Source organism: Leptidea sinapis, chromosome 29 (genome assembly GCF_905404315.1).
Source record: "Leptidea sinapis chromosome 29, ilLepSina1.1, whole genome shotgun sequence".
NCBI classification, from domain to species: Eukaryota; Metazoa; Arthropoda; class Insecta; order Lepidoptera; family Pieridae; genus Leptidea; species Leptidea sinapis.
Window position 1 is genome coordinate 10,067,620 of NC_066293.1, and position 18,615 is coordinate 10,086,234.

The 18,615-nt window shown below is 35.0% G+C and overlaps 1 protein-coding gene across 2 annotated transcripts in view; it reads right to left on the minus strand.

Moving 5' to 3' along the window:
• Positions 1-2,198: 2,198 nt before the first annotated feature.
• LOC126973516 (uncharacterized) overlaps positions 2,199-18,615 on the minus strand; it is a 50,244-nt gene continuing 33,827 nt past the window's right edge. The window contains exons 3-10 of one of the 2 annotated variants that reach the window (XM_050820848.1): positions 15,437-15,510; positions 13,749-13,877; positions 12,098-12,725; positions 10,994-11,121; positions 10,058-10,198; positions 9,137-9,277; positions 7,067-7,207; positions 2,199-5,210 (exon numbers count right to left, since the gene is read on the minus strand). In XM_050820848.1, the coding sequence (XP_050676805.1) occupies positions 5,074-5,210; positions 7,067-7,207; positions 9,137-9,277; positions 10,058-10,198; positions 10,994-11,121; positions 12,098-12,725; positions 13,749-13,877; positions 15,437-15,510 (1,519 nt within the window). In that variant the 3' untranslated portion in view covers positions 2,199-5,073. Of the gene's footprint in view, positions 5,211-7,066; positions 7,208-9,136; positions 9,288-10,057; positions 10,199-10,993; positions 11,122-12,097; positions 12,726-13,748; positions 13,878-15,436; positions 15,511-18,615 lie in introns of those variants that run through there. The other variant, XM_050820849.1, reaches the window with a different exon arrangement.

The following is an 18,615-nucleotide window of genomic DNA, read 5'->3' on the forward strand; positions in this document are numbered from 1 at the left end:
TCGGGAGTAGTTTTGTGAGCGGAGGGCTCATCGGGGGCGGGAGTCAGCAAGGGGCCGACTTGGAGTGTTGAATACGGAGGAGAGGCTATCGACTAGTGACTGGTCGAAATGGAGATTTGCGGCTTTAAGCAAAGCCACAATCTGGACTACAACGGCGTTGATATGGTCCGCTGATGGAGCCATGCTGATGAAGCCTCCCCGCTGAGGGCAGGGAGCAACGTGGGTTGGAAGTGGCGCGGCTATCCCTAATGGTTATAGCCGCGAACCGTCACCCTTGGGAAAGCCCAAGTGCAATGGGATCGGGTCGTCCGGTTTCTCTTAGGTCAGGAGGCCTGAGAAACGCACCGGGTCAACGTTAGCCGAGTTAGTTGTCACCGTTAGGTATCCTTCAGCTCAACTGCGATGACACGCAACTCACTTACTACAATAAAAATTGCTGTAAACAAGCTGCGGGCCGGAACAAATTCGACGTAACCAGTCGAACTTGGCGTAGTATACCTCGTACCACACGTAGCGGAGCTGCGTAGCGTAGAACTGGGCGTAGCTTGGCGGCGTAGCGGGGCGTGAGCACAGGCGCGTGTAGTAGTGTAGTAGACAAGAATGGCCTTCCGCTGTACTGTGCATTCCTTATATAGCACTCAACGTCACACGGTTAATGTCACTGTCGATGTCGTGACAGTGACAATGATAGTTAATACATACTCTGTTAAGACTAGATGTCAGTACACTACAATGCCTATTGGCATATATGGAATGCACGCCCCTGGTTACGGGTAACCACTAGTGCATACATAAATGAAGCCGCTAGAGCAGGCTGTTAGCGGTATTTAAATTTATCGGGCAACCATGGAGTCGCCTAGAATATTTTTTATCGAGAGGAGGAACATACATTTATGTATATAGACCCCGAAACGGGGCCCATATATCAGGTGCTAGCTACTAAAAACCACCTGAATGCACTAGCCTTTAGCCCTAAAGGCATTAACAGCGACATAGGACGTGGGCCGCAACAACAGTCGCGAAACCTAGGACCGGCTGTGTGCTTGTGGGAAGGAGAGCAGATCGCTTACGATATAATATGATGTGATGGTAAATGTAATTAGTAGTTGTAAAATACGAACAAACTAACATAAATTTCATATAATAGATTTATTTCAATATTAAATTATAATCCGGCGATATACAATATTTCTACTAACTTAATTAACCTAACCTTAACTAATACAGTTAATAACTTAAAGCTAACCAATAAAATACCATCAAATACAATATTACTATCGTGCTAATATTTAAATGTGTTATAAATTGTATTACAATAACTTTTGTAATTTAAATAATGCTTTCTGATATAAAATTATTACAATAAAAAAACGCGAATCACAAGAAAATACAGCCGTATTTTATTTAAAGCCATACGGCCTTACAAATAAAATGAATATAAAGTTATACCTGATGATAAACAAAGAAAATGCAAAATGTTTACATTATCTTTGACAACACTGTCAATACAATGATAATTCTGAAGTTTTCCGAATGACAAGTTGCCTTGCAAATAAACGCAGGAAACGTTATACGTCCGAACAAACCATTCGTAAGCAAAATGTCTATTTGTAAACATTTTACATATTCTTGGTTTATGCTTAGTTATAACTTTATGCCAATTTTATTTTTAAGGCCGATAGAGTTTTTAAATACTTATACAAAAAAAAAAAAACAAACAAAAAAATATTAAAAATATAATATCAATCACAAACACCCACGTAGTTGTCTTTGTTAATTAACTTAAACTTTTTACTTGTGAACCGTTTGAAGTTTAAAATGAAACGGTGAAAGCTGCATTTAAATGGGTGTTTGTAAACAGACAATAATTTAAAAAATAAGTTTTTTTGTCTCACTGTGTGCAATTTTTTTAAATATTTAATGTACCTAAATGGCACGTTTAAGATTTGATTATATTATTAACTATGTACCTCCTAATAAACCCCCAAAAATATTATTATATTCTTTTATATATATGTATAAAAACAAAAACAATATTCTTTTCTCCTAAAAAAGGACAAAAAATACTTCATATATATGTCTGTTTTTAAGAACCCGTGCATTTATGCGCGCCTAGCAAAATTTTTTGTTCGCTCTGAAGTTGGCACGCACCTGTTTACGCAATACTAGCGTAAACAGGTGCGTGCCAACTTCAGAGTACAGTAATGCCTGAACATAGCTTACCCATCCCGCTTACATTTGCAACTATTCGCAGCAACTTCAGTGCAAAACTAGAAGTTTGTCAAGGGTCTAGAAGTTATATTCAGTATTGATGTTGCCCCAATTAATTTAAGTATGCTTAATTATTAGAAAATGAATTAAAAACACGGTCCCGCCGCACAAGCACTATGGAAGTTATCAGTAAGCAAGCATCAACTTGTAAATCAGTGTGATATTTTTTTTTTAAATTCATACAATTATATAAATAACTTATTCGATACAAGCATATTGAAAGCCAATCAAAGGATTTGGTATTTTTTTTAAATGTAACAACTTTTTATTGTTGTCAGCCAAAACTTAAACCTAATACGATTTTATTTGGGCACATTATTATTGCACAAAAAGGATACACTAAGTATCTATATAACAGAATTACTTACAGTAGAACATTCGAAAAATATTGAATTAGCTATCTAAATATACTTTTATAATTATTATTTAATTTTATTTAGCTTAGTCTCAAGGATCTAACATAATACCCCTTATGCATAATAGTCTGCTAAGTTAAAGCATTGCTTATTCACACTCTGTCTTCTTCTATTGACCTAAGTCAGAATGAGAAAAAATACTCCTTAGCGGCTGTTTTAAGTTAGCGTACCATTATGATAAGGGGTATTATGTTACAGCCTTAGAGAGAGGGTTTTAGTATAGTAGCTACGACCCTTCTATAAACCTATTTTAAGCACTCGAACGCAAAAAAACATGGTCGACATCGATCAGCTGTTCGTTTGATTCGTAAACGCGAATATATATAGTATATACAGATCTTTATATATATAAATCCTGATGTTTGTTCCAGTGAACTCCTAAACTTATGATCTGATTTTAATGTGGATTAATGCATGGAATGCAGTTTAGTCGAACTTGTGAGATGGGATAGTTTTTTTTTATCGATTTGGAACCCATAATTATTTTTATTTCCAATATTTGCTTTGTATGGACATATTTACTATGAGAGAATTTATTGACGTACGGTTTGACAGTTCTGGTGTAAAACAATTTCATTATAACAACAGGTAGCATATTTTACGAAATAATTCTTGATGTTTTGAAATATTATTTACAAATGCTTAAAAAATATCAGTATTTTATTTATTACATACAGAACAACGTCTGTCGGGTCAGATAGTCGGGATATAACATATTTCTTCTTTATTTTAGGAAGACACTCAGCGATCCGGAGTGAGTAGGTACCGTTGCCCGGAGAATGTACAAAGTACTATCTTCGCACCTCTATATGGTTACTGGAAACTATTATTATTATAGCTATTTCGGTTCGATCAACCCAACGCGGAAATGCTGCCAGTATTCTTGATACACTTCCACGTAAGGATAGCTTAAATTTAATATAACCATAGTATTGTAAATATGACTATATTACCCACTACTTTTTGATCTACTTCTAGTAACCAGTGATCATTATGGCAAATAATTAAAATACATTTATTAACAACTAGCAGCATTTAGCATAGAAATATAAAGAAAAAAAATCCCCAACTAATATGCCGAATATTCTTTAAAAAGAGGTTATTAAAAAGTTAAAATAAAAAATGCATGGATTTAATGTCGAAAGACGAGGAAAAGAAAGTTTGCGTTCTGTAAGTCATCACTGGCAACACACACTGGTTGAAAACCTTCGTGTTCAGACACTGTGATATTTGGGACGAGAAGATTTAACGACATTGATATGCATATTTCTGATAAAATGTAAGTACAGTTGCGACTCTCCGACTGATATTTATAAAGGATTCTTCTCTCAACTTAGAATCACTCGTTACAACAGTTTCGACTTTTTCATATCAGAAATTTCAAACAACAGTATTATAATTGCGACCTTGACTGATATTTTATTACAAAAAAGTTTGTATAATCACCTATTGTATTGATTTCATTTAAGTTATATAAATATGTATGTTAGTTAGATTATAAGGTATTTATTTTATGGGCCTTGTAGCCTGAATAAAATGATTTATTATTGTTTTATCGCAAATGATGAAAAACCTTTCACAACACACAGTCATGTGGTATTTGGTATTTACAAACTATGGATACGAGTTTACATTCACATTACGTTTACATTAGTATCATAAATAACTGTAACATTGTAGTGAACAGACTCAAAAAAAAAACATAATCCCCACGCGATGATATAGGGACAGCTCGACATCTTTGTAACATCACGGTGACGTCAGATACACTACAAAAATCACCAATCATAAGTTTGAATACTTACGAATACTGACGTCACGCATATTTTAATATAACTTGGTCTTTTTGTCATTTTTGATTATATGTACTGTTATGTAGTTATGCAGACAACTTCATAATATCAATGAATAAAACTATAAAGATTAAATATATTTGTAAAATTACCCTAGAATCCATTGCTTCATTGTGTAATAAATTATAATAATACCATGTAAAATTATTTATAATATCTTAATAGTTCGATCTTCCGCCAAACGAACTAACTTGACATTCATAGGCACTCAATGATGTCTGTCTTGATGTTGGTATTAAAAAAGCAACGTGATTAATTTAAAATGTAATTTTTTTTTTATTTAGAGCTTTGGCAACCAGATTATAAACTTAAACCAAAATAAAATAAAAGAAGAATATTTAATTCATTTTTCAATAAATTTGATTACAAGAAAATCGACCTATGAATGTTTGGAAAAAAAAATCGTAGTATAGGTTAGACCTTCATTTTACCCTACGAATACTTATTAAGTCGAATATTGCCATCAATCGTAATTGTTAATTTTCAGACTACTTCATGAGCAAACAGACATAAAACTGCCAATTTTATATATCCTATAATTTGTCGAACTTTGACAGAGCGCTTTGCATCAAATTGACGAGATCTGTGTACAGGACGCAGCGTCTACTCGTGGGTTTGCAGATTTGTCTATGGTCTACAGACATTCCGTACAGCGAACCAATGCCCGGATCTGTAAAAGAAATAAAATACGAATAAGGGTAATCAAATAAAAACTGGCCATGTGCCAGACAGGCAGCAGAGAGAATGTAAGTACTATATAATAAGAGGCGGGCCTGTCTAAGTAAAAATTAAAATTTAGTTTAGTATGAAACGTGCAGTCATTTGACATAAGTTTGAAATATTAGTAATTATAGTATCGCGATTGGCCATGCAGTATAATCCGGCTAAGTTTGAAAGCGAACAGTTGCTTAAAACGTAGTGGATTTCGGATATCTCCTTTCTTTACAAGATTGTAGCTGTCATCTGTCAATCTATCAATGACTGCACCTTTCATACAATCGAGTGAATCGCCTTTTTTTTCGCTTGGCTGACAGGGTTTCGCACCATCGTACAAGATATAACTCTGTGACCTTTTGAAATACATTTGTTTATGAAACTATTCGTAGATAAACGAACTTGAAACTAACTAGGTATCAGTTACCTAGTTTTTAAAAGCACGTTGTCTCTTGCACAAGACAATCACTGCAATTTTGTTTTCTCAAATACCTCATTCCATTATAGTAATTTAACATTAACCTCAAAAAAAATGTGAACTGGCAAAACATTATCAAAGTCTCTAACATAATAATTGCATTCCAAGTTTGAATTAAAAATATAAAAATTGAAGTTAAGTTGTTTACGGCCAGGCTAGTTACTATACTCGGAAATGTAATTCGAGATCAAAGATGTACACAATGGTGTTGCCAACTATAAATAATGACCTTATCCATTGTGTGTGTCGAAAAGTGCTAAATAGCAGTTTTAATATTACAGGTATAGTCTAAATACATAAAAAAAATTACATTGTATTCTTTTTGTAGTGTAATGTTAGGTTTTTGTAATGAAAATACTTCCGAATATTGAAATGTAAATTATTGAATTTTAATTGTGCAAACTTTGCTATTTTTGTAGCAATGAGATAGGAGCTCTAATCAATTAGACCATTTTATTATTCAGACTGAAGGACTAGCATCCATTGTCATGAAATAAATTAAAAGTATCTAAACATTTGGCAGTCTAAAAAACGTAAATAATGTTACAATAAAATCTATTTGACGAAGTGTCAGGAATGGACGCCATTTTGTTTTGTTCATTCGGTTTTTGCTATAGGTACGTCTAGGAGATTTATCGCCTAACTTCGAGGTGTCGCTTTGCGCGCACTTGTCACGTTGCTATTTGCGCGGTTGATAGAAATAACAACAACGTGGCAATTTTTAAAACTATATTTAAATTATATTTAATAAGGATTTTAAGAGGTCGAGGGTGAAGCCGAGGTCATAATTTGCTCGCAGAGTCTCGGTCCCAGAAATACCGTACGCCCCTTCGGTTCCCAATCTTCTGACACGTGTGACTTCACTGTGTTGTCCGGATCCAGGTTCAAAACTGTGGCATACGAAGTAGGACAGGTATAGAAGTCCAACAGTGTTCCCTAGATGGGAACACTGACTTTATTTATTTAATAGTTTGTTAAGTAGTATGTTAACCTAATAACTGACTTTATTTATTTAATAGTTTGTTAAGTAGTAGTTATTCAAGTATTATAATCGCACGAGAACAACGTAGTTGGTTCGCGCAGCCAAGGAACGTGCGCTCTCCTTCGAGACTAGAAATTCTGTCCCCACCGCCGACTGCCGAGTCTAACACGTCGCGGGTGGAGGAAGGTACGGGGCACGCATCGCGATGATACGTATGATGGATTTAGAGATCCGTAGTAAATTTTAAGGCTATTATTAATTATACTTAGTTTTATTATATGTGTTTATATTTGATTATATTGAGTTTTATAAAACTACGTTACACTAAATTTGAAACGTAATGAAGACTTACCAGCGGAGTCTACGCTGACAATCCTCAGCCACAGCACGGACATGAGTGTCCGGCAGGTCTCTACCAGGCTATGAACAACCGGCTGAACCCTCGACGTAGCAGCCAACCAGCGGTCTTGGAGTGTCATCACCAGAGCACAATCTGAAACGTTTCAACGATACCTTTTTTCCATTTATTGTTCAAAACAAAGCAAACAACAAAATTTAAACATCAAAATACCACGAAAGCCCCTAAAGGGGTTACCGGGGTAAGTTGTCGCTCGCGATTTCAGCGTTACATTACAATAATAATATAATGGTATTTTAATATATAATTTAGTCTACACATAAATATGTTTATTGTTCTAAATATAATTTTTTAGTAAGCCTGTATATTTTCCGATCGGTTCATGTTATATAAAATCAGTAGGTTATCTGGCAAATCGTTTAAAATATTGATAAATATACCTTATCATATTTATACATCTATATTTATAACTATGACAAGATTACTTTTTGATCTTTTGAATGCAAAATCTCTCGTAATCTATTAGGTTTCTTAAATTGCTGGGCCTTTGAAGATCTATTAAAAACGATGGATGGTTCATTAACTTCTCTAAGGCTTAAAACTATTTTTAAACATAGCGGTGAAAAATCTATTAATATCTAATATTACTTTCAGAGTGTAAACTTTAATCCAGCAGTTTTATAAACTTCACTAAAACGGTTGATTCCGCAAGATTGAAACGAGACGAGCGCACCTATGAAATGATAAACCATTCACTCGTTCTGACGTACTTAGGAATTGAACCAGGCCTGTGATCTGCCATCGATCGGTTCTACAGAACTTGGTATAAAATATGCCCTCTAGTATTTTTTTATGGAAAATGAGGACAAATCAAAAAAAGGAGGAGGAAAAGCGTACGGGTCAGCTGGTGTTAAGTGATCACCGCCGCCCACATTCTCTTGCAACACCAGAGGAAACACAGGAGTGTTGCCGGCCTTTAAGGAAGGTGTTTTTTGAAGGTACCCACGTCGTATTATCCTGGAAGCACCGCATAAGGAAGCTCGTTCCACAGCTTTGTAGTACGTGGAAGAAAGCTCCTTGAAAACCGCAATGTGGAGGAGACATCCAGATGGTGGGGATGATATCCTAATTTGTGGCAACAGCTATGATACAAATACTCAGACCATTGGAATGGAAAAAAACCTCAGTGTAGAATGGGAAAAATTCTAGTTTAAGAAATTAATAATTAAAATTATGTGTATATTACCTCCACGCGTTATAATGTACCTAATATACTTCTCTGACGTAAGAAAAATAGTTTTGAGTAAGTACCGAAAATAATGAAATGATCAAAGAAAAGCATTTAATTTTATAAGTGAAACTTCTTTAGAATCGTGTGATTTGAAACTCGATGAAACGAAAAAGCGAGACGATAGAGACACATACATGAAAATGCATAGGATTCAGCCGGCGAGACAATGAGACAGACACAGTAATTCATAAGATTTGACGTGGGTGAAAATGAGATAGGAAACATTAAACAGCGTGTTGGTACCAGGCGATCATATTTGAAGAAGCGATTGCCTTATGTACAACACGAGTATACCTTAATATATTCTGACATGTCATGCGCACGACATATAACTACATAGACACCAGGAGAACATACATAAAGTAACGGTGATAGTAATGTCTTTCATAGCGGTTGAAATCATATGTCATCCTGGCAACATCTACCAGGACCTCATATGCAGTTTGGTGTACATTTTAGTTATACTCTTTGAGCTGTGCTTTGTTCCCCCTCCGCTCGTGTTTACCAACTCCCACAGTTTGCTTGGGCCTCAGCGTTGCTCGTGTGTTAATACGTGTTTGTGTGAGCACACGTAGTACAAAGCTTGAGAAAAGGCATCACAACAACCGTGGTGTTTTGTATGCGTGTACATATTATGCATTTGTAGAGATTTTTCATCATTTTTTAACCAAAATTCTTCATCAGTGAAGGTTTCACTTCTACCACGTGTGAATTGCACACATTTTTTATACTGAAAGAAGAAATATAACATTTTAAAGGTGTCTTCGTCTCACCTTTACAAATCTCCAGCAGTTCAATACTCCTTGCTGTTATTGGAGTCTTAATATCAGCCAGCGGGGAGCCTCTGTGAGGAACCGAATAGAACATGAAGCCTGCACTCTTGTTCCACAATCTCGACCTTAACTCATCTGAAACTGGATTGAACTAATAATAATAAATAATAATCTTTTAACTTAAGATTAAAATCTAAGAACAATAGCTTTTTTATTACGGCAACTATTATAGGCTTGTGTGAGTAGCATCTTGACACTCAATGGCATCTTTCAAATTTTGTAATAAACGCTTCGTGTTATTTTACATTGAAATTAATAAAATACAAATTACTTACGGATGATATGACGACATATACCTATAAGCTAGAGGTCCGGGGTTCGAACCCCGGTAGGTGCAAACATTTAAATGATGAATATGGATGTTTGTTCCCAAGTCAATATTGTATTAAATATTATATCGTTGTCTTGTATCCATGCCTAATTTGGGGCAAGATAATTTGTGTAAAAGTGTGCCAATATTATTATTATGATATGTGATTCCAGTGTCTTTCTTATTTCTTGTGCAAAGATTTACTACGCAATCCGGCATTTTAGTTTCAATTATTAGCAAAGTTTAACAGAACATGTGGCACGTCAGCGTAACACATTGTTCGAGACAGGCTCGAGTACGCCCACATGGGTGTAGTATTTGTAGTAGTTGCCCTTACTTTGTGACTACGCCTGCGGTATCTAGTTGAAACACAGTGGAGACCAATCCTTAATCTAAACATTTAACTATATTTAGAATACTTACCTGAAAACAAAAGTTTATGTAACTGCAAGTTATGTCTTAGTATGACAGACATAAGGTGGAGATTACCTTTCACAATCTTCCAAAGAGTATATAAAATTATCATTACATATGCTTCTTAATATACATACCTTCATAACTATCAGAATTGTTAACTATTTCTTCATTGTAGTCCTGGCTATTTACTAATGTATATTTACTATAATCCTCTCCCAATTTATCATCAGTATTTCCGTTTTCATTCTCATTAAGTCGTAAATGCGCATTATATGCTGAAAAAAAAAGAAAATTTTGTTTTTTTTTACACAAATATGTAGATCGATTAAAGCGATAGGATCGCCCATTAGATTAAACGTGTAAAAAGTGTAATTAGAAAGGCGTGCGCTACTTATGGCATTCGTGTGTGGCGTCATTTAGTGGTCCCACTGGAAGATCAGCGCTGGTTGCGACAGTAATCAGTAAGCATTATGCTGAAGTGTGACCATTTTGTGACAAACACTCCAAATTGTAATTTGTTTTTTTTTTTTTATAAATCTTTTTTCTATTATAATATTATGTAAATATTGTGTTTGTTACAAATAATTTTGAAATTACTTCTCCCTGTCATGTAATTCTGTAGTGACAAAGGTAAGATAAAATCAGGAAATGATTGTTCATCCTAATTTCGACCTACTTGTTTATTCTGATTGTAGAAAGTGGATCAGGATTCAAATTTGTCGATACTACCTGTTTCTGTAATGAGCTTAAGATTATTTTGATAAATTTTTGAAGTGAAACTTAGAATTTAAAACTTAGAAATTCTTTAAAATCATTGTGATTTGAAAATCAATGAAACGAAAAAGCGAAACGATAGAACTACACAGGAAAATGTTATAGGATTCAATGGGCGAGAGAATGATGTAGGAAGCTTGCTTGCACGAGTCCCGCATCGTTCATAAATTTTGGTAAATTAGCATATGAAGAAGCTTGTCGCAAGATCTCAACCAATTTAGTTACCAAGAATTTATCATTATGGAAAGAAATTCCGGGTGTGGTGTTTCGTTTAACATTTATTATTTTGTACTCACCTTCACAGTAAATTTGTTTTATAAACAGCCCGCCCTTAGAATGACCCACCCATATGATGGGCCTCTGACCCACTCCAAGATCTAAGAGCTGTGACGTCATCTGCTCAGCTCTCTCGTGCAAGCGTAACCTGAAGCACAATAGAAACAATACATCAATCTATATCATATTAGCTATAAAAGTCTTATCTGTACTAATAAATGAAGTGCCGTTTTTTCCTTCGGTTATACTGTGAAAACTACTGAACAGACCGGAATAATACTTATACCATAAGATATAGCAGCGTGTTTCGGAGAAGGTTTTAGTATATTATATGTTGGTGATTACTTATCCGAATACTATATTTATTGACTAAGAAATACCAATTTATTCGCAATACATATAATTCAGTCAATAACATTTCATTATAGATGACAATTCATAACATGAGAGAGCGCGGGACACTTAATATAAATGGCCATAAAACATTGTTTATAAAACACACTTGTTTTTTTTTATACTATAAGAGGGTGAAAACGGGCAAGAGGGTCACGTGATGAGCTCGTGGTATAAAGGGGTGCTGCAGTTTATACCAGGGGTAGGAGAGATGTATCAACCAGTGAGGATATCTGTATCTCGGTCAAAATATGCACAGCCGGCTTGGACATCTCTAAATGGAAGTGGACGGCATTTAGATTAAAACGAAGCCACTGATATTACAGAAGTTCACGGTAAACGTGGAGGATGCTGGTCTTTCGAGCCTCTTGCTTTGTTTTCCCAAAACCAGTCTAACACTCTTGCCCACTCCAGAGTACGCGGGTCAGGTCGAAGACCCACCATTTGGTGCAACTCCTAATTGTGGAGGTCCAGTGTTGGTTTCTCCTGAACTACTTAAACTTTTACCTTACTGGAGTTGTTCATTTTGAACCGGTGCTGTCATTTATCTCTGGGTTGAGGTCTGCGATAACCATAAACAACACCTGCGAATATATTCAAAGGTTATGGGTAAAATTGTCGAACTGGCACTGGGTTTACCAGGGTTTGAACCCAGGTAGTTTTTTCGCAAATAGGGGCTCAAAAAGTCCCGTAAATACCTTAACCTAATAATAAATAATACAACTATTCACCTTTTGAATTCCTTTACCCAAAGTGGCCTCCAAAGATATGGGTCGCTGGTATAGTTGATAGATATAACTCTAGCTCCCGGGAAATCCATTGGGATCCAATCTCTCGGCCAGCAAGGAGAATAGCATTTATCACAGATACAGCCGCAACCAGTCTCACAGTTACAACAATTACAAGTCCTGCTTATTTCACTTCTATCACTCAAGGCACTACCGCTCGTTACATCACAATACGTACTATTGGAACTATCCTCATTTTCATCAGTATCATTTGTAATGTATATACCGTTTGTACCGATTTCACTTCCACACCCATAACTTTCAAACAAATCACGCACAAACTTCGCTTGTGTTTCGTAATTGTCAACAACCTCTACATGGTCAAGATTATCGCCGCAAAACTTCTCGGTTATAAAATCATCGGACATTCTCGAAACGTTATAAAAATCGACAGTCTTTTCGTACGCGTCACAATCATTCTTATATATAACAATATCTTTCTCTGCATCACTTTCATTGTTATTGTTATTCTGTGAGAAGTTGGAGTTGGAATGATTTCGAAGTAATTGTTTTTCGGGATTATTTCTATTGTTTCTCCATTCACCTTGTCGCCATGTGTTAGCTAGAGATCCTGAAAGTAATAAAGTTACATTATAACAAGGGTTTAATTTGAAAATAATAAAATCTAACGACTAATGTTTATTTATTTTTGTTTTGAGACGACTCATATAGCTATCACTGTTAGTGATCCTGCTTACTGAGCTAGGTCCCGGGTTCGAATCACAGAGGTGCATTTATGATGAATATGGATGTTTGTTTCCAAGTCATGGATGTTTACATATTCGTACGAATTCCTGCACACAAAGGGTTTGTTGATACAAACATAATAATGTTTACAAATACGACAGTCTTTTGGTTTATCGTTGGAATGACGTTTCCTTCTAATAGCAATTAATTGACAGTTTCATTCTAGTCTATATGAATGTTGGTTTGTATTTTAATCAAAGTTTTCAAACCTATATCCATCTATACTATTTAATAGAGAGACAGTTTTTTTCTATCCTTTGGTCCCAAATACAACAGTGTCTGAAGACGAAGGAACGCTGTTGTGGTCGCTAACTATGGGCCTTATGAAGCTCATGATTGCTCAGAGAGCAATGGAGAGGGTTATGCTCGGAGTTTCCCAGCCAGATCGAATCAGAAATGAGGAACCAAAGTCAGCACCATCGCCCAGATGGTTGCAAAACTGAAGTCGCAGTGGGCAGGGCACATAGATTCATAGATCAGATGGCCGTTGGGGCAGTAAAGTCCTCGAATGGCGACGTACCGGAAGACGCAGTGTTAGTAGGATTGAAATTTGGATTAGAGAGATGTTTGCAATATTAACACTTTACAACCATTAACAATTAATCATGGATTTTCGTAAATAACGCCTATTCAATCAACTTTCAATCTATATATATATCTATCTATATATATAAAAGAGAATGTATGTTTGTATATTCCCTAATAACTCCTAAACTATTCGACCGATCTCAATGAAATCTTTTGTAATAGATTCGTTGAAGCTCAAGGAAGGTTTACATATATAATTTATATGGCAAAACATCGTTTGCCAGGTCAGCTAGTGAAATAATAACTAAGAAATACATACCGTATAGTCCATGTACGAAAATAACGTCAACGGTGTGGTTGTCTGGGTGGTGAAGCACCTCGCAATCGACACGAGGTTCTGGGTGAAGATGATCAGATGATGCTGGGCGCGGCTTAGGTGATCTGGGAACTGGAAGAGAATATTAACTACTAACAGCCAATCTTTTCTCAGAACTCCGCAGTTTATTTTCCGACTTAGGACTTTTTTCCATTTATATGGTCACATTAGTATGGTATAACATCCAGTTGGTCAAACTATAAAGCAGTGTTGGTGTTTCCAACAAGTCAAGTATTTGCATAATTTTGGTGAATTTGTCAGTTTTAATTAAGAAGATTAATTTTTTATTGGTGGTTTTAATCAAACATATGAGTCGGCTTGATGCCGAGAGGTGGGCGTTGGACATTCTTAAGACGACACTAAATACCAGCGACCCTGAGCGACAGGTTTTCGTTTTTTTCACAGAGTAAGGTTCTTGATCAGAGAGAGCTATTTAGCGATACTATTCTATGTTTATGTTTTTATCTTTATTTTAAATCACATTTTGGAATTGCTTCATTATAGTCTTTTAATTTTATAATATCTTTATTGTGTATAACAAATAACGCCCGTTCTCGAGCTCAATGCATGAACCAACCATCAGCTCCTCCCAAGACCATATCTTAGATAACTAAACGTGAATCAGACTAAAGTAAATAGTAACAACTATGTCAAATTTAATCTGTTAATCACTGACCTAATTCATTTAAGTTCATAATCCTTAGTTATATAAGTAAATATTATCAAACACACCTTTATACTTATGGGTGCGATCGATAAAATTATTATTGTCTATGAGTGCTTTGTCCCAATTAATATCGCTTTTAAGTGGTTTATTTACGCACTTTTTCAACACACTTGCTTTGTAATTTACAAACATGAATTGCATAAATCGTTCAAACAAAATATGAAAAAGTCATGTGATTGATTACATACAGCCTACTTTAAAATTATAATTTTGGTGAAAAAATGCAAATATTTTATAACAAATTATTGTTATTATATGTAAATGGCATAAAACCTCTTTGTTGTTACAAAAAACTCGGTTAAAAAGAAAAATGCTCTGTTTACTCTCATATAATTTTCAGTTAGGTACTAACTTGACTTTGTAAGGATAATTAAACTATTATGCACGTGTGTGATAAGGTTTGGTTTATGGCACTAAGAACGATGTAATAAGACTCACTTTACGAGCAACTTACTAATAAATATAAAATTATAAAAAGATTTATTATTGTTATACATGTAAGAATACCAATATTTTAAAATGTACACATATTTTTAACTTTATTAATTAAAATTCAATAATGTTTATAACTTTATTAACAATACTATAATTACGTTACATTAAAACTATAATTACGGATAACTGTACCAAGAATACTGACAGCTTTTCCGCTTTGGATAGCTAGGCTGATCGGCTGGCCGAAATAGCTGTCAGCGCTTGGGTTACCAGAAGCCCTATTAAGGCGCGAAGATAGTACTTTGTCCATTCTCTGTTCTTCTGGCCCTGAGCCTCACGGGCAAGTGTCTCGACACCAAACGACAGAAATATAAAACTCACTGAGACCGACATATTTGCGACGTTTGCTGTCTTCGACAGTCGAAGCGGCAGCCCCAGCACCAACTGAAGTGTAATGTGGTAAACTCACCAGGTAATGGTGTGGTGATGATCCGGTGGATCAGGACGGTAGCTGAGCTCCAGAGTGTGGAGATACACCAGCGTCTGTGGAAGAAATCAGGTGGTTAGTTGGTGAAATGCTTATTCAAATATTCTTATTTAAAATAGTACATGATATCACTTATTGAAAGTCAAAAACTACCATCCATTCTAAAAAGTATGCCTCAGACCTGAGAATATCGGGCGCAAGAAACTCAGCAGGCTTCTTTTTTATCATAAAAAATATGGTTACAATGGGCGGATACATTCCCAATCTGTGACATCATTAAGTCATTTATGTTGTAGTAACTTTACAGTACAAATATTTTTTATCAATTCTTTTGAATTTCGTAATACATTTGTTTTGAACATTTTCTGGGATCTTGTTATAAAAGCCGAGTAGTCAAGTAGGCTTAATGAATGGCTGTACCATATTATATAAACATGGTATACATAGGCTGGCCATAAATATTGCTACAATTAAAAATAAACAAAATATTACATTTGAATTTGGAATCTGTCATTCTTATATGATTTTTCATTGAGTTTTCTCATTCAGGCGCCAATACATTGTACAATATTTTGCGATATTAAAATGGAATGGGGTGTTAAATAGAACTTAATCGCTGTGATTACATTACACAAAGTAGGTTTGGAGCCAAATGCAATTCAAAACTCTCCATAGGCTTTGTATTAGTAAAATGATTGTGTACCGGGCTATTGATAGGTACAACTCCTCTGTTTGTGACAGAAAAAGATCTGGCCGTCCACGTAGTGTTCGTACAAAAAAGGTGGTCAAAGCAATAAGGGAAACAATTCAAAGAAATCCTCTCCGAAAGCAAAAGATTTTATCTCGGGAGATGAAGAAAGCACCTAGAACCATGTCGCGTATTTTAAAAGAGACGACTGTTCATTATTAACTGATAATGTAAAAATAATAGGGTGGTAAAATCGAAACAACTACTGAAGCGGTACGTAAAGGGGGGTCCCAGAAAAATATTGTTTTACGGATGAGATTTTTTTTTCAATTGAGCTAAATTTTAACAAACAAAATTACCGTATTTATGCTCAAAGCTCTAGGGAAGCTTCCCAATTAGTCGACAGAGTACAAAGTGGGCACTATCCGACTTCAATTATGGTTTGGTGGGGTATTAGCTATGAAGAAGTGACTGAGCCATACTTTGGTGAAAAAAAAAAAAACAAAACATAGGCACAATTACTTGCGTCGTCCCGATCTTAATCCACTGGATTATGATTTATATTTTATGGTCAGTTTTAGAGAGTACGGCTTGCTCTAAACGCCATGATAATTTGTAGTCCCTAAAACAATCGGTACGATTGAAGTGAAGAATTTTCCCATGGTAAGAGTGCATGCTTCTATTGATAACTAGCTTCAACGTTTAAAGGACTGTATATTTTAAATTGTTTTAGATTTATGTATTAAAGTAACACACTGTAAAAGTAATAAATGTTATTTGCAATAGAAATTTATTTTTCTTTGTTTCAGTATTTATGGCAAAACTAGGTATATATAAAGAACCTAGTTGCCCGTTGCATTCGCAACTAAAGGTTTTTATCTCAATACTGCCTGTCAGCCATTAAGTTGGCATAGCGACATCTCATTCTGCACGGAGGCACGCCAAGAAAGTGAAGATAGGGAATAGATGATAGGAAGGGAGGTAAGGGAAGGTTTTAAAGAAGATGGATAATTATTGTTATATATATATATATATTTTATATAGTTGACAATAGGCGACATAGAACAGAGTTTCGAGCATAATTTGTCGTTTATTATTACTATTAAGTCCTTTTATTAGTGTTTGAAGTAATTTTAAATGTCGTGTTCGATAGGACGGTACTTAAAATGATTGATACCTTTGCAAGTAGTTCACTGCAATCTACTTAATTCGATAAAATGTCGTGAAGCAAAACAATATTACTTTTACATAATACACTTGATTTATTTATACAGAAATAACAAAAAAATATCTACTAGAACGATGAACCTAAAACTAAAAACCTAAAAAAATATAATATAACTAAAATATATTATTAAAAGGAATCTTTAGACGAGGTTCCGAAGATACTGGCAGCGTTCCCCCTTTGAATAGCTAGGACTAATTCTTTGTCAGATGTAGATGCCAGCTCTTCGGTGTCCTGTGATGTCGACTAACCTTTTTGCTATTTCCATAGACGTAACGGACAGTCCTAAGTGCAGAGGCTGTCTAGCCGAGGACGAAATGGTCACTCACGTAATCCTGGAATGTGCGGGGGTTACCAACCAACGGGCAAAAACCTTAACTAATACGAGGTCGCTCCAGGAAGTCTGCGAACACCCCAGTAATGTTCTGATCTTCTGGATGGAGCTGGGCTGGTTGGAGGAGCCCTTATACCATACCATATTTCCATAAAAAGCTTTATACCGCTAGGACCCCACGGACCAAGGACAATATTATATTGTCTTCTAATGTTTTTAAATATTTACGCATTGTGTGTTTATTATTACAACATATATACGTGTTTGTTATTACAACAGAAGTCACATCCATTCTAAAAATAAGATTAAATGATGACGTAATAGTGGTTATGTGTGAGTGTTCGTGTAATCTAGATGTCTCCGTATGGCTTCAGCCTTGACCATGACCAGAGTCGAGGTATGAATGCTATTATATCATGTTACGACGTAGCTAATTATGTAAACGTTATTTATTTACTTAAACAGAAACTCAGCAATCGCAAACCAATAAATAAAAAATACAAAAACTCTACTTTCCTACTATAAAATGTCATAATAATAAAATTTAATAGACAGGAATAGTCAAAAAAAATGTCTAAATGAAAGATTGGAGAGTAAAGAAAGTATTAAGAAAATTATTAAGAAATATTCCGTGTTATAAATAATTCAATGTTTAATAATAATCAAAACTTTATCGGCCTTACAAATAAAATTGGCATAAAGTTATAACTAAGCGTAAACCAAGAATATGTAAAATGTTTACAAATAGACATTTTGCTTATTCAAATTCAAATTCAAAAACACTTTATTCATGCAGGTCATAGAAATGACACTTATGAATGTCAAAAAAAAATATTGTTTCTTTTTGAATTTACCGCTACTTCGTAAAGGGTTGAGCTAATGAGAAGAAGTAGCAAGAAACTCATTGCTACTCT